Here is a 17,567-nt window from a genome sequence, read left to right as displayed (position 1 = left end):
CATTCCACACTGTTACTTGAAATAGATGCCCAGATCTTTCCGGCAGTCCAAAACTTCTTTGCCATGCCTCTTATTCAGAAACTTCCTTCCCACTCTCTCTGTATAATTGGTGGACCACCTGCCTAGAATTCTAAAGCCCTAGTCTGCATCCTTTACTCTTACCTATCTCTCACACTTCTACACTTTGGTCTGACGAATTTCTATACATTTTGCAGATTTAAAAATGACATTTTGCATTTCAGACATGTCACTGAGCCAAGTTCACAGCATTAAGTATATTCAAGTTTTGCAAAGATAGGAAATGCACAGTACTTTTTTTAAAAAAGCACGAAAGTGCAATACTAATAAAATGTGAATCTTAATACATCCTATCAGGCCCAGCTAGCTCAGTCAGTAGAGGATACGACTCTTAATACATTCTATCTATGCTGTCTCTTTCATGAATACTATTTATTTATTTTGAGACGGACTCTCACTCTGTCACCCAGGCTGGAGTGCAGAGGCACAATTTCGGCTCACTGCAGCCTTGACCTCCTAGGCTCAAGTGATCCTCCCACGCCTAAGTAGCTGGCACCACAGGTGCATGCCACCATGGCTGGCTCTTTTTTTTCTTTTTCCTTTTTTTTTTTTTTGTATTTTTAGTGGAGACAGGATTTTGCCATGTTGCCCAGGCTGGTCTCGAACTCCTGAGCTCAAGCTATCAGCCTGCCTGAGCCCCTCAAATTGCTGGAATTATAGGTATGAGCCACTGAGCCTGGCCCATGAATACTTTAATATAAAGAAATAATGCAGTGGGCTGGGCACAGTGGCTCATGCCTGTAATCCCAGCACCTTGGGAGCCCAAGGCAGATCACAAGGTCAGGAGTTCAAGACCAGCCTGGCCAATATGGTGAAACCCTGTCTCTACTAAAAATACAAAAATTAGCCGGGCGTGGTGGTGTGCGCCTGTAGTCCCAGCTACTCAGGAGGCTGAGGCAGAAGAATCGCTTGAACCCTGGAGGCGGAGGCTGCAGTGAGCCAAGATCATGCCACTGCCCTCCAGCCTGGGTGACACAGCAAGACTCCATCTGGAAAAAAAAAAATGCAGTTAACGGTTTGACTCACGTGTCAAGTGAACACTGTTTTTTGATATAAATCTCTATAACGTATTCAACTGTATACTAACATCAACCTTTTGTATGAGTTAATATGAAGTCAAAAGTGTTGCTACTCTATTTCTAAACTGCTTGGCTCTTTAGATTTCTAAGAATAAACGATGATTCATCTACACTTTGTGTTACAGGAAATAATACACTAAGTTTATGCTAGTACTGAGAGGCCAGATAAACACAATCAAAGATATGTTATCTGTCTAAAATGATATTTTAAAGTATTTAAATCACTTATACGTCTGTTAAGCGGACAATGTATTGACAGAGCTAGAGGTAACTTACATTATCCACAACAACTATCCATGAATGAAGACATACTACATAAATAACTTATAGGCAACTCAAAATTCCATTTGGCTACTGGTTTCAATCTCCTTTTTTCTCTTTACTAACATGGCTAATAGAGCACCAAAACTGACAGCAATTTCCTCGCTTCTCTGTTAATTCTGAATGCTGGACAAGTAGCAATAAATAAATAAATAAATAAATAAGCCAAGAGTAGATTATACTTTAAAGCCAACAGAAAGATTCTGAAACTCAGAAACACGCTCCACATGGAATTCATACCTCAACTATGTGGTAGTTCAAGGGGATCTTGTTCTTCCCTGGATAGCTCACTAACTGTGCAGCACTATAAAAAGTGTAATTTAAGTTTAATAAGTATACGAAGATACAAGAAAAGTCAAATAAGCAGTTTCAAAAGCGATGTGTTTAGATATAAGCAAAGAAAAATCTTTTTTGAAATGTCCTAGATTTCAGTTACTTCATTTAACTATGGCATAAATTATTCTGTCTACCACAAGGAAAATCTTTACTGCATCCAAAATTTCTTGAAACATCAAAAGGAGTCTAGGTAATAACACTAAGGAAGCATATTCAGATGTCCTAACTTAAAGAAGTTTTAATACAGTAGATCACTCTCATAATACTATATTCATTTCCACCTTAAAATCTAAACCAAATTTTCCAAAGTTTAAGAAAATTTTATTAAAAAAAAAAATTCCAAAGCTTGGGTGTCTAAATGCTAGAAAACAGAGCAAAACCATTGGTATCCAAACCCAAAATAACTTGCCATTCAAGCTCTCCGTAGCATATGCTAAATATCCACACCAAACACACTGGCATCATATGCTTATTACTATAAAGCACCTTGAAAAGTACTATACAAGGGTGAAGAGCCTCGAGAAAGTAAAGCAAGTGTTTTTAGAAATTGATTTTAGCAAGACAGGGAGTCAGGAGGATAAAATTTTCTTACACTCTCAACATATATTTTGCTCTTACTGAATTATCAAAATTGCTGCTTTCTCTCCCTTCTAAAAGTACCATGAAAAGAATCTTACCAAGTCTTCCTTTCCTTCCAGTGGGATTTAATGATGCAGTGAAGATTCTCCTCTATTACAAATCTTTCCACTGAATGACTCCCTGGCATGACAGGACCCTGGAAAGAAAACCAAATGTGTACACTACAGGCCTAGAAAACAGATTTCTTTTACTTATTCAACAAATATTTGAGAGATTATGTTCCAGGCACTAAACTGGGTGATGGGGATAAAAGTTCTGAAGTGTTAAAGCTCTATATTTCAGGAAATTCCACTGTCATGTTCACTTATACCCCAGAGTATCAGCTGTAGTGTTTTTTCTACTACATCTCATACCTAACCATACAACCACTGCCTACTTTACACACCAATTATTATATGAAACTAAATAATTTTGGATAATACAAGTCTTACAGAGTTAATTTTTTAAACCAAGAGAGTGAATTATTTCCATTAATAACTATGGAGAGAAAAAATTCTATTCAAACACCACATAGCCATAAAAAGTCATGCATGAATTGAAAAATGCCCATAATATACTGTCTAAGCTCAAAACATATTCCCTACATGGCATTATTTTATTCTTAAGTATATTCATAGCAAACAGGTTCAAAACACACAAAATAGACCTTTAATAATGACTTTTGGATGATTCTAATTTTTTTTTATGATTTCTAATGTTTTTTAATAAACAACTTGTAAAAGGCCAGAACAAAAACAAAATCCTGTTCATTTTGAGAGTAATAAGTATTTTATATATTTATACTCTCCTAGCAAGGGATGGATATGCACCTTACAGAGGTGATACCAATTAAATATAAATACATGAGAAACAAATTTTGAGGTCCCATTCTAGTTTCCCCTGCACAAAAAAAAAATACCTGACCACAAACATTAGCAGTCTTAAATGTAAACCAGATTTTCAGTTAGATATATCTAAGTAGATCATTACATAATTTTGACTGAAGTATTTGGTTACATATGGAATATAGCAAAGACGGCAGGAAGCTGATAATTTTGTATATGTAACTGATTATCTGACACATTTTTATTCCAAAATAGATTACATATATACTAAATTCCTACTGGTCATAAGCACTTTACCACAGGACAGAAAAGAGACAATAGAAGAAACTCAAATTTGACTTAGGTGGTAATATTAATTTTTATGGCAATAGTTTTCAACTGGGGGCAATTTTGCTCTTGAGGGGACATATTGCACTCTCCGGAGATATTTTTGGTTGTCAAAACTGAGGCAGGGAGAGTGCTATTGACATTTAGAGGGTAGAGGTCAGGGACACCGCTGAGCATCTTACAATACACAGGATAGTACCCACAATGAAAATTATAAATTTTCTTAACTGTACAATATACAATTATAACAGTACAATGGCTGCCAGGAAACTTGACTTTGAAATAAAGAATATGTATATTAAAAATGATAAACTCAGCTTAGACTAATCTTTGGAATTTTTTAATTAAAAATACTCCTAACATTTGTTTTCAAATAGTCATACAATATGAATAATCACAAGACAGGCTGTGTTGCCTAGAGAGGGACCATATCTAAAACTAGGTACTTTTATTGAGAAATAACCTTATTAAGTATAATTATGGACAGGTGCAGTGGCTCATGCCTGTAAGCCCAACACTTTGGGAAAATGAGGCGGACGAATTGCTTGAGCCCAGGAGTTCAAGACCAGCCAGGGCAACATGGCGAAATCTCAACTCTACAAAAAATCTGCCAGGCTAGGTGATGCATGCCTGTGGTCCCAACTACTCAGCAGGCTGAAGTGGAAGGATCGCTTGAGCACAGGAAGCGGAGGTTGCAGTGAGCTTAGATCTCACCTCCAGCCTGGGCAACAAAGTGAGACCCCATTTCGAAAAGAAAAAAAAAAAAAGAAAGAAAAATTGCCAGAATGACTGAGCATTCATCATGTGACAGACACTGTTCTTGTTCTATGCATTTTACATGTTAATAATTTAATCCTCGTAACATAAGATATATACTACTATTACGAGATATATACTATTATTATTACCTTCAGGAAACGAAAGCACAGGGAGGTAAATAACCTTCCCAAATTCACACAGCTAGTATTTGGCTAAACCAAGATTAAAACACAAACCAACGTAGCTCTAAAAACCCAAAATCCACACTCTTAGCCTGCAAACTGTGCACGTCTCTCTAATCTATTTACACATGCCAAATATAACTTCTTGCATAATGAGGTGATATCATTCACTGAATTATCATTCAGTGATATCATTCACTTCATTGCATAATGAGGTGATATCATTTACTTCATTGCTACTGACCTTCTTAGATAAAAACAACTCAAAATTAAAACATACCACAGGCATAATTCAAGCGGGATTAACCCACAAGCACAATGCAACACAGGTCACATCTAGGACTTTTAGTCGGTCACTTACCTCGGGATCATCTGTGTAATCAAACATTCTGAAGATGACCCTTGGCATTGGGTACACTGAATCTTCAGTGTGAGGAGGTGGTGTAAAAGGAGGCAGATTGTGCTGCAGTGCTTCACACAGGATGCTGTCAAAGGCAAGATAAGGTCTTAGGATGTGCCGTTCCTGCCAGCGATCCTTTTTCAATTTCTGAATCTGGGCCCACAGGCAATCTAAATACTAAAGACAGATTAATTTTTAATCATTAATATAATTAACATTTTGACTAGACAAAATGAAAAACCACTACCCTTTAAAATACAGGATACAAAAGTAAGCTAACTTGTAAGATGGTACAAAAAAAGGTGCTAAGTTTTTGTTTTTATTTCACTTATAAAGTCTACCTGTTTGGAACTGTCTGTTTTTACATTTTTCAAATTGAGCATTTTAATAAATATATATCAACTCTGTAACAGCTGGCATTCCAAGAACAAGGGAATATTTCAATCACATTCTATCATCTATTAAAAATCTACCATACACCTAGAGCTATGAGAAGGAGCTATCATGAAATGTAGAAACACAGCCAAAGGGTAAAGTGGAATGGTCTGAGTATCTTACAGAGATAAGAATCTATTCAAGAGCTGACTGTGTTTGTATCACAAGAGACTGAAATCAATTTACCTCTTCTTGTGGATGTGGTTTATCAGCAGTCCATACCTGTAACATGGGTACATGAGTCTTTTGGCGTCTTCTAAAGATAAAAATGAAAATCTACATTTAGGCTTTTAAAAACATGAGATGCTCAGTCACCTTCATAGTTATTAAAATGCAAATTAAAGCAATGAAATAACATTTTACCTACTGGAGTGGCAGATATCAACTGTTTTGATAATGTACCGTGTATCATCAAGATGCAGGTCAAGATTCAGTCTCAAACATTGTTGACAAAGAGGTTAACTGGTATAATCTCTTTGGGAGAGTATAATCTCTTTCGAAGGTAATCTGACTAAATCTATCAAAATTGTTTAGAACCTTCAACCCAGCAATGCCATTTCTAAAAATTTATATCCCCCACAAATATATTTGCACATGTACATAAAGATATATACACAAAGATATTCACTGAAACATTGTTTATAACAGCAAAAGATTGAAAATAACCTAAACGTCCACCAACAGGAGACTACGGAAATCATGGTACATTAAAAAGTGAAATACCCTACAACTGTTAAAAAGAATGAGTAAAGTATTTTTATGCAAAAAATCCAAGTTATAGTAAGAAAAAAAAAAAAAAAAGCCAAGTGAAGAACAGTGTGTATACTGGGCTATCATTTGAATAAAATAAAAAAGAGAAGGATATGTATACACACACAGAAGATTCTTTTTTTTTTTTCTTTTTTTTGAGACGGAGTCTCACTCTGTCACCCAGGCTGGAGTGCAGCGGCGGCACCATGTCGGCTCACTGCAACCTCCGTCTCCTGGGTTCAAGCAATTCTCCTGCCTCAGCCTCCCGAGTAGCTGGGATTACAGGCACCCACCACCACGTTCGGCTAATTTTTGTAGTTTTTAGTAGAGATGGTTTTTCACCATGTTGGCCAGGCTGGTCTCGAACTCCTGACCTCAGGTGATCCACCTGCCTTGGCCTCCCAAAGTGCTGGGCTTACAGGCATGAGTCACTGCGCCCAGCCAAAAGATTCTTATTTTTTAAGCTTAACTTTACTTAATAACCAACTAAGTAGCTATTAACAGTTATCCAAAAAAAGTACTTAAAAAAGAGAAAATGAAACTTAACATCAAAAACAATCTGTAAAAACCTAAGGGCCACATAACCATTACCATGTTGCTGGATAGTTAAGCATAAATTTACTAAAAAGACCTATTTATTATTATTGTATCTAACAATATAAACCAAGCTTTTACATTGGCTTGGGAGAGATGGGTAATGGGAAGACATGTGACTATTTTAATTGAAATGTGTCATATTACTTAAGAAGTACTGGCTGGATGGAGGGTTAAGGACCACTGTTTTAAGAGCTTGATTTAGGATTAATTTACATGAAATAAATATATTGTATGTGCTAAGACAGTGGTTCTCCACTTGTGAAATGTGTTAATAATACAGATGTCCAAATCTCTCTCTCAAATTGTATAATTTATTAGGTCTGGGGGTTGGGGTCTGAGTATTTTAAGTACCACAGGTAATTCTTATCCACACTAATATTTGAGGAACTATTGCACTAGGGTGTTTTATGTCTTTTATAAACATATAAAAGCAGCTTAAAAGAAGCTATATTACCAACTGTCCTTTGCACTGGCAAAAGTAAGCAAACCATATCTGACTACTTTGAGGTCTCAGTGAGTTAAAACAGCAGGAGAACAGGATTACCTAGAAAATACCTTCAGGAACTCTACAGCTTATTTTTGAGAAACTCAAATGATATCACTGATATAAGATATCCTTTATCTAAGCAACAAAGAGTACTATGAGCTGTGCCCTTACTTAAGATAGCTTTCAGTGTTGGCAAAGATGCGGTCCATCTCTGCATCTTTCTTTTCGTACAACTCCTTTCCAACCCAGGGCAAAGATGACAGAAATGCATACACATACCAGTCTCGTCGCACCTAAAGGATTTTTAAAAAGTTAAGTTTAAAATATGCTTTAATTATATTCGTTCATATTTTATTTATTCCTGAATGAAATCCTATGGAAGCTATTTAATAGGACTTAAATAAGACACCTGGTTTATACAGAGCACTTCTAGATATATTAGTTCTAATCTTACTAGACAGCATCATTTAAATCAACATACAGATATTATGAGAACCCACCAGTGTGCCAGTCAACTTAATTTTTAGATAGTAAGAACTTAAAGTGTGATAGTCTGCTGTTATTTTTTCTTTATTGCTAATGGGTTATCAGCAAAAAATTCCTGGTACTATATGGAAGTACCAGGATTCAGTAACCCCTCAAGAACCCCTCAAGATTCAGCATGAGGGATTCTCTTACCTGAGGTACATCTTCTTCCTGAGTTACGCTTACAAAATTTTCAAACATAGCAACCATTGATGGGGCGGCAATCACATGACAATTCACAAGATCAGATAAAAAACGGACCTGTTGGGGCAAACAATTTCTGCTATTACACCTAAATGTTCTTTATAATAACTACAAAATAAGCAATCTTGTATAGGTTAAACTATTGGTCTGAAAAACTATAGCCTAAGGGCTGAATCTAGCCTACTACCTGTTTTTTGCATAGCTGGGAAGTAAAAATGGTTTTTACATTTTTAAATGCTTGAAAAAAAAATCAAGAGTATTTTATGACGCATACAAATTACATGAAATTCAAGTTTCAGTGTCCATAAGTAAACTTAATGGAATAGCCACGCTCATTCAGTTACATGTTGTCTATGGTTGCTTTTGTGCTACAATGGCAGAATTGAGAAGTTGTAACAAATACTATATAAAGGACAGCAATCTGTGAGTTCATAGGTTTCTATGCTATACTACATCAAGAATCCAGATTGTAAAATATTCTAGCTACTTCAACCTATAATCTCCTTTTCTGTTTGGCTGTAATTTTCACTGAATTACTGAAATGGAAATTACAGAACACATATTTATTGGGTGTGCTTAGTGTGCTATTGCTAAACACTACTAAAAGTCACTGTTAGGGGACCCATTCTAGTGGAACAAGCACAATCTCAATACAAAGGAACGACTCCCACACTAAAAGGCAAATTAAGCATTTTTTAGGAACAATGACAAAGGGAGCTGGGGAAAGCATCACAAAGGAGGTAACAATTAGGCTAGGTCATAAAGGATAAGCAACAGTCTCAAGTAGTGAGCAAGCAGGGCAGTCTAGGAATAGAGGTTCAAAAACAAGGTGTGTTTAGGGATCTGCAAGTTATTTTGATATTGCTGGAGAGCGTATGGGAGACAAGAATAGAGAAACAGACTGGGGAAACCATAAAGAGTCAGGCTAAAGAGTCTGGACTTTAATCCTATAGCCTGATGGGTGTCCAAACTTTTTTGATTGTGTACTCAGTAAAAAAGAATTTGATCACATATCTTCAACACATACATACATATTTATGATATACACTGGATCACCATTAATCTATGTATTATTAGTAAGGCTTAATTTCATTTCCACTTAAGATAAATAAGAGTTCTTAATATTCACTTCCTGCAACCCAAGGAATCATCTTGTGCACCAGGCTTTTAAGACCACTCACTGTAGACAATGGGAAGGAACTAAGGTTTTTTTAACCAGTAACCAACATGTGCAGAGCCTAGTTATAGAAAGACTAGTCTGGTGCCACTGTAGAACACAAAGTGAAAAGCAGAGAATCTAGATGCAAAAAGATCAGTTAAGAGGCTATTAAGAACATCTGGAGGAAGGCATAAACTATGCTAGAGGCCCTGGAGACCAAGAAAGGACAGATCTGAGAGAAATTAGGGAGACAGAATTGACAGGGACTGGGAACACCTATGGTACAAGAGGGCAAAGGGAAGACATAAATTAATGCTCAGCTTTCTAGACGGGTTATTCAGTACACAGTGGCCACTGTATGAGCTGGGGAGAGGGCAGAAAAAAGGAGGTATGAATGATGCATTAATTTAGGCACTTCCTAGTGAGGTATCTGAAGGCTATGCAGCTAGCATCTGGAATACTGGACTGGAGCTCAGGAGAAAGGTTGGAGATACAGTTACAGATTTGGGGGTATCGTCAAAATAAAGGTGGCTTATGAAGCTATGAAAGTGAATGAGAATTCTTTAGGAGAGCATTTTAAATTATTTGGTTGTAGTTCACCTTCTCCCTCCATCCCAACAGTAGTCATAACATACCAACAAACAAACAAACTTACCAAATACACAGCTTCATTATAATTGTTTGCTTTCAATGATTCTTTAAGTTGACGAATCATGGCTTCTACAAATTCTCCACCAAAATTGTAATTCCTGGCATTCAGTAGTCCAACTAATGTTGTATAAATTGTCAGCTTCTCAGGTAACAGGCGTGCACTGATTTAAGAACCCAGTATAACAAGAAAACCCCAAAACAATGGCGTTAAGTTGCTGAATTTTATGTGAATCTTTTTATCATTCCATTAACTTTGGAACAGGATTACTTTTAGCTATGTCTTTAAAAATACTTCAGAAAAAGCATGTCATTAAGAAATGTTACATAGTCCTGTAATTTTTCATTTTAATTCATTAGTTAATCTAAGAGTTAAGAAAGTAAATGATTTAATTGTAAAGTTATCATACTGAAATAAACAAAACTAATGCTACAACAGTTTTTCTTCAAGTGTGCTTAGTGGAACTGAATAGCATTTCCACAAAACATGGTTTCCATGGTAAAATAGCTCAGAAATCCTGGGTGAAACAAGCCTCTTTAATACAGAATCATTAAGGGGGGGTGTGCAGCATTCAGAATTTCTAAACTTAGCTAACCAAATGTCATGGAACTAGAATTCTACTTTGAGAAACACTATTCTAGTTGTTTAGAAAAGATGCACAATTAACACGAGTTTCATCTAAGTTCCTACCAGTTTAATTATTGAATTTTTTAAAAACGTACTCTGATATAGTTAAGATTTGTTTACATCTCAGTTGCTTACTCCAAGTGTGTTGATTTCATTAAAGTTATTTAAAAACTATGGGAAAGGATTACAATAAACCTCTAGAAAAAGCAATTTTTCCTAATTTAGGCAGCCTTTAGAATTAGCTCAAAAAGCAATAAGAATTCATAATCATTCAGTGGGCAAGAGATTCTCTTTGACTTGTTTTCCTAAAGTATGTAGTAGAACATCAGGGACAATCAAGGTCTTCAAAAAAAATACCTGTGTTGATGGTAACTGTGCTCCCTGAAACCCTCCCAAAACCAAAAATTAAAAAAGAACACTGCAAAGCAATACAAGTTCAGCCTTAAACAAACAAGGCTTCCAACAGTTTAAATACTATTCCATTTTAATAAAGGGTTTCAGAAGATTTCCTTAGTAGTTTCTTAAAGTTACCTTCACTTCATCTAAACTAAAAGGCTGAGAAGTGATAAACATCACCTTCATAATTTAAAAACACCTCATGGATACATTACAATTTCATGTAACTACAAAGACTCCTATTTATCCAGAGAGTATGCCTATTAATAGTGGTTTCCAAAGCATCTCCAGTCTTCCAAGAAGGGCTATTACTTGAGTTACCAATTCCCAAATTTGTTTGGTACTACTAATTTAAAAATGTAAGTATCATACATTTAAATGTACATGCTTAAAAATATATATCTGAATGAGACAGTATCTACTATCTCTATAAAAAGTCAACTAAAATGATTCTAAGGTTCTAAGAAATAACACATAAAGAAAATGTTCAATTTTAGTTTTATCCCTAAGAAAAAGAGTTCACCAAAGGGCCAAAGGTTGGCTCATTTGTACAAATTTCCCCATAGAAGGAAAGCCAAGGACATACAGAACATAAACATGTATTTTGAACATTTCCCAAAGCATTTAAGAGTAGATAATACATTATCACCTGGATTCATAAATCTTTTGCATACATACACTGTACAAAGAAGCCTTAAGATCTTGCTCTTGTAGTTAGGAAGATCAGCTTCCAAAACACCAGCCAAGCCTTCTAGGTTGCTCTCCAAAGAGCAGGCACTCTGTAGAGGACATCACATTAAATATCTGTCAAGTACTCAGCAATACAAATTTATTTTTAAAAATCTATTTAAATGTAAATATATATATTTTAAAATCTATCATTTTAAAATCATTACCAATCATCTGTCCTTTCAATTGCTATTTTAGTGAACTAAAATAAAAATTTCTGCATGATCATTAAAATAGTCTTACATGCATACAGAGCTATAATGGGTTTAGTATAAATCAATTCAGATAGTTATTGTTCTTTAGAAATCCATGAAAAGTGGACGAGTGAAATTTAAAAACTAAGCAGTCTATGATAGCAGAATAAGTATTAGAAATGGGAGGACACCATGGGCTCTATTTTACCTCTTTGACTAATTCACTCTCTTACTCTGGGCAAATTATCTCAAGTATTCAGGGCTGATGTAGTTCATGCATAAATTAAGGGGTCTATACCCTAGGTCCCTTCTAAGGCTCATCTTCTATGAAAATTATTAATTACTAAAGTACTAAAAATGATCAATTATCTACATCCCAAGGGCTTCAGCATGGATTCAATTTGGGATACAGATGCATGGTAATACCAGCTTTGCCAAAATGTAGTCCAAGTTTTCAGCTGCAAAAATTAATCAAAGCACAGTTAACCACATTCTTAAACTCATCACAGCCTGTGCCTATTGTGTGACATACCTTTTCTCCTACTTTGCATATTAAAGATTCCAAATGATCTTCAGTTTCATTTGCATCAGAGGTCTTTCTCCTTTTGTGAGGCTGCCCACCTATTTCAGCAACATAAAAAATTAACATTACATGATAAATCTGCTACCACAAATTTTATCTAACCTTTTAGGCTATAATCTCTTTTCTACCAGGCCCTATGTTTTTACAGAGTAGAAGCTCTTCACAGACCCTCCATTTCTCAGACTAAGCTAGATTAACCAACAGCCTCCCATTCCCAGAGCCACTATATACAATAACTCCAGGAGGCATTATTTATGTTAAATTTTGTGTGAATAGTGCCCATGGAGCTATGCAATCAGCAGCCCTGTCCATTTCTGTGGACAAGCTGGAAAGCTGCCAACAACATGTTAAACACTAGTAGTTAGAATACTCATGTACCGCTACTCCCATTCTTTTAACTTGAGTTGTTTACTGATCCTCAGTTGCTTGTTCCGAAACCCGTTAGTACCAGTAGTATTCATTAGTCTAATAATGTAATTATTATGTAAATGACAAAATAAGGCTGCAAAACCAAGTCGAATGCTTTGGAAAGACTTGATCAGAAAAAAAAGCTGTCATATCAGCTATAAAGAGGAAAGCTTCAAAAGATGGGAAAAAGCATAAAACATTAGGATTTCTCACTTGCTTCACATGTTTCTAAGCTCTAATCTCAAGTCTTCAATTAACAATTTCAGTTCTGCATATGATGCAGCACAACGGTATAGTTTATCCTAAATAATGGGAACAAGTCAGTATACATATATTCAAAGAAAAGTCCTGAGCACTATATCAAATAATTGGTGGAAAAAAGGACCACGTTTTACAATTCCTGCTTTAACTAGCTTTTATTAACTGAATTACTGATAACTGATTTATTTAAAAACCATATCATTCGAATAATCTCTATGTTTTTTAAATCTACCATTCTAAAATCATTACCAAGCATCTGTCTTTTTGATTGCTCAACAATTCAAGTTGAATGAAGGTGTGCTAAAAATTAACCTCAAACACCTGTCTATTAAGACTCTTGCTGTTTCTATCTCTTACCACTTTGTTTAAACCCTTAACACACTCACCTAAGTCCTTTTGTGGTATAACATAAAGCTTAAAAAATTAAAATAATAGTGTTAAGTATGGAACCTGATGCTGCTGCTTAAACACTTTGGCTAGTCTAATAGAATTCAATTTTCGACTTCTATTGATTCAATTATTTGGTCAGCATATGGACAAGAAAGCAAGAGCCTGTAACTGTGCAGGGAATCGGTATTAATAATGAAAATCTGCAGCTGGATATACGGTTACACAGTAGCAAGTTATATATAACTTCAATCTTCAGACCTGAACAGCCAAAGGAATTATTGTTACAAAGTTCATAATCACTTACTTGCCTCTGGAACACTTGGCTTGAAATGATGTATGGTGATTCTCATAAAACACAGCACCTGGCTACTCTAAGCTTGGAATGTTAAATCTATTGAATGACTGAAATGATCTTCAGATACCACATGAACTGAAGCTGAATAAAACGAATCTATTACTATCCACACAGGACCTGAGGGGGGGCATTATAAAGGTTACAGGGTAAGACACTCTGTGTGTCAACTTCCCAACCCATTAATTACCATGATAACCTGACTGAATGTCCACTGACTATAATTTTGAAAGGATAATGCCACAAGAAGTATAATATGCATGCAGCATGAGAGCTGAGATGTATTTATTCCTAGAGATATCTGCCTGTGTAAAGTTGTAGACATGTGTGGCAGAGAGGTTCAGGGACCTTGATTCTTAAGTATATATCAAACCTAAGTCACAGGACCTATCAAGGTTCCACCACCCAAAGTGCCAAATTTCACGCAAAGGTCTTTTATTTCCAGGATTCACTTATTGAAAAAAACAAAGCATAACTGATGTAATATTTACGCAAGCTGCCAGCTAGGACATTCAAATAGCCTTCTTCTACAGCAGTAGTTCTCAACAGGGTGTAGATTTTGCTCCCAGTGGTCATCTGGCAATCCTTGGAGACATTTTTAGTAGTCAAAACTAGGAGAAGCAACCGGCATCTAGTGGGTAGGGGCCAGGCATGCTGCTAAATATCCCACGTTGCATAGGGCATCTCCCAAAACAAATAACTGGCCAAGAATGTCAATAGTGCTGATGTTAAGAAACTGTATTCTAGAAAGCAGAGCTCCTCAGAACCAAATTTCAGTGAGGTTGGGAGAATGCAGATGCTGAAAAACTAGCTGAATGAGAGCAGTTATTTTTTGTTGTTGTTTTTTAAACCTTAAGCACACTGTTCCCTTCTTTCTGGTTCATCTATTTTGCCAACCCTTTATTCCACCTCTACAGTCTTCCTAACTTAACTTTCCAGCTGGCTTGTTCCAGTTTGGAATCATACCACAGCCTTTAAAGCAACCCTCCTAGGCCCTCTTATAAGCTTGAAAAGGGGAAAATAGTGCTGTGGGAAGAGAAGGTATGATTTCTGAGAAACAACTAGAAAATACATGTACATAGTCACATCTCTGAACTGCAAACCCTCTGTTCATTTTGGCTATATTAAAGGACAAGATTTGTCTGGAGAATGGGAGGAGGCAGAAAGTATTAAGACGTAAGAAATGTTCCACTCTCACCTGATAGTTGAGAGACTATAAAGGGGTGAAAACTACAGACAAAATCTGAACTTAAGAACAGAAACATGATATTGAACTCAGAAGACAACCTGGGTAAGAGAACAGGCAAATGAAATAAAACAATACGAATACAATTTGGGGAATGAGCTAAATGTACCCTGAAGAAAACCTATCTATGGTAGTTCCCAAGGCAAGAACAGATTTTTTATTAAAATTTAACTATGTAAAAGTTTTAAAATGTAAATTAAAGATAACATTACCACTTCACTCAGACAGACTTGGCTAGTATAGAGAAGCAGGTATAAAATCCATCTGAAAAGATCTTAATAAACCAAATAAATTTCCCCTCTATAAGGCAATCTTAATTTTATATGGGTACACTGTATATCTTATAGCCTTACAAGAAATTTTAGACCCACAAAATGGAAAACAGAAACCAACCCTGTAAAATAAAAAAGTAAAGTAACTAAAACCAACAAGTTCAACATTACGTTTTTAAACCTTAAGCACACTGTTCCCTTCTTTTTGGCTCATCTATTTTGATATTGAACAACTTCAAAGAAAGATAACATGCCTTGAGCCTGCAGATTTAAAACAGAGGCAACCATCACTTCTGAAATAAACTATACTCTCTCAAAATAACAAATCCTTTCACTTCTATTTTTTTCTTTAGTTAAGTAAAAAAATCAGCCACAGTCTAAAGGACAAGGATCTAATTCTAAGAAGCTTAAATGGGGCTAATACAGCAAATCTGAAATTTTTGTAAATTGCCAAAATTCCCGAAATTGTATTCGTATTGTTTCTAGCTAAGATTTTGAACAATCTAAATCCTTTCTTAAAAGAACAAACAATGGCCTGCATATCCCATAGTAACTAAAAAGCTTCAGAGGCATTTTTAAAACAAGTCTAAGCAATTAGTTAAGATTTAGCACTGGACTAGTATCCATACACGTTACTTTCCATTTAGCATTTCCTTTTCCTTGTTTATAAATGGACTACTACATGAACTTCATTGGTATAGCCTCCTAATCCTACCCCCCTGAACCTTTGATAGTCGAGTCTCAATACACAAGTATAATTTTATAATCTCCCTATAAGATGCGACCCTCTGCTATCTCTCTAATCTTATCTCCTACAACTTCCCCCTCACTCACTCTGCTCCAGCACCACTGGCCTCCTTGCTCTTCTGTGAACATGACAGGAACCCTATAGTCTTCAGGCTTTTGCGCCCATGGTTACTTTTGGATCACTGCTTTTCCCCATACAGCTATATGGCTGCTACCTTACCTCTGGCAAGTCTTTGTTCAAATGCCATTCACACCGAGGCCTTCTCTAACCTACTTACATAAAACAGTAACTTCTCCCTCACAGAAATCTCTCCCCCCTTTACCTGATATCACTCCATAGCACCTGTCACTATATGATACACTATACTTTACTTGACTGTCTTTTCTCTACTCTAGAGGGGAGGCTCTATCTTTATATTGTCCACTGTTGTATGGCAAGTAATTAGGACAGAGCTTGGCACTGTTAAGTATTTGTTGAATAAATGATTTTATATATATATATGACTTTCCATATGCTTGCTTCTATACATACAGTATATATTATAATTGTTATATGTAAAATATATATTAGTCTACATTTTATATAAACATAAACTTATATAATATATAAACATAAACTTATATAATATATACACTTATATATTATATAAATATATATTTAAATATATATAATACATTCTATTATAGTTTTTATATATATATATACACACTATATAGAGAGTCAAGCATATGGAAAGTCAGGGCAGTGAATGACAGCAGCTGACAATTGTCCAGAAATGCTCAGATGCATCTATTTAATTCTGACTGTAATAATTCCTAGCCTATTTTAAAATAGCCTTCTATAATCCTTAAGCTTCTAAGATTTCTTATTTTTTAAAAAATAGATGTTTAACTAAAAGGAAAGCATCCAAAATAATCTGATTCAGATCACTGTGTAGGGTAAACTCCAGCTGATCGTTATCCAAATTGTGGCAATTGACAAAAATTTCACATTTGCTGTATTATCAAACATGAACTGTATCTGCCTCTCCCACACTAAAATATCAACCATAAAAACCTTTGCTTAATGAATGCCTTGTTTTACTTGTCTTATTTACTCTGAGGTTCTCGCGGCAAGACCCAAATGGACAGTGATTTGGCTGCCAGCTGGTGTTAAAAACAAGCCAACTCCAAGAAAGTTATGTAAGTCTCCCAATAACCAAAGCAAAAGTTATTTTCCTACATATTTCCATTCCAATTCTCTAGGATGCCCTACAATGACATTTCCTCTCTCTTTAGGGATTACCTCTAAGTGAGAAAAAGGAAGCATAAGAACAACAAAGAAAATGGAAAGAACAAAAGACTCAAGTTCTCCAGCCCCCAAGTAATGACTTGAGAAGTATATTAGTTTTTGACTAGTCAATTACAAAGCATATGAAAATTGTATTATCGGCGGGCGCAGTAGCTCACATCTGTAATCCCAGCACTTTGGGAGGCCGAGGCGAGTGGATCACCTGAGCTCAGGAGTTCAAGATCAGCCTGGGCAACATGGCGAAACCCCGTCTCTACAAAAAATACAAAAACAAAAAAAAAATTAGCCGGGCGTGGTGGCCCGCGCCTGTGGTCCCAGTT

The 17,567-nt window shown here is 35.8% G+C and overlaps 1 protein-coding gene across 3 annotated transcripts in view; it reads right to left on the bottom strand.

The window, feature by feature from the left end:
* The window catches only part of NCBP1 (nuclear cap binding protein subunit 1), a 38,375-nt gene that overhangs the window by 18,564 nt on the left and 2,244 nt on the right, over positions 1–17,567 (bottom strand). The window contains exons 2-10 of one of the 3 annotated variants that reach the window (XM_002820015.6): positions 12,230–12,318; positions 11,453–11,553; positions 9,758–9,914; positions 7,893–8,000; positions 7,386–7,507; positions 5,567–5,636; positions 4,907–5,122; positions 2,492–2,589; positions 1,719–1,782 (exon numbers count right to left, since the gene is read on the bottom strand). In XM_002820015.6, coding sequence (XP_002820061.1) covers positions 1,719–1,782; positions 2,492–2,589; positions 4,907–5,122; positions 5,567–5,636; positions 7,386–7,507; positions 7,893–8,000; positions 9,758–9,914; positions 11,453–11,553; positions 12,230–12,318 — 1,025 coding nt within the window. Of the gene's footprint in view, positions 1–1,718; positions 1,783–2,491; positions 2,590–4,906; positions 5,123–5,566; positions 5,637–7,385; positions 7,508–7,892; positions 8,001–9,757; positions 9,915–11,423; positions 11,556–12,229; positions 12,319–17,567 lie in introns of those variants that run through there. The other 2 variants (XM_054520336.2, XM_024251888.3) reach the window with 2 other exon arrangements.

Source organism: Pongo abelii, chromosome 13 (genome assembly GCF_028885655.2).
Source record: "Pongo abelii isolate AG06213 chromosome 13, NHGRI_mPonAbe1-v2.0_pri, whole genome shotgun sequence".
Classification (NCBI taxonomy): Eukaryota; Metazoa; Chordata; class Mammalia; order Primates; family Hominidae; genus Pongo; species Pongo abelii.
This window is presented reverse-complemented; position numbering and strand designations above follow the sequence as displayed.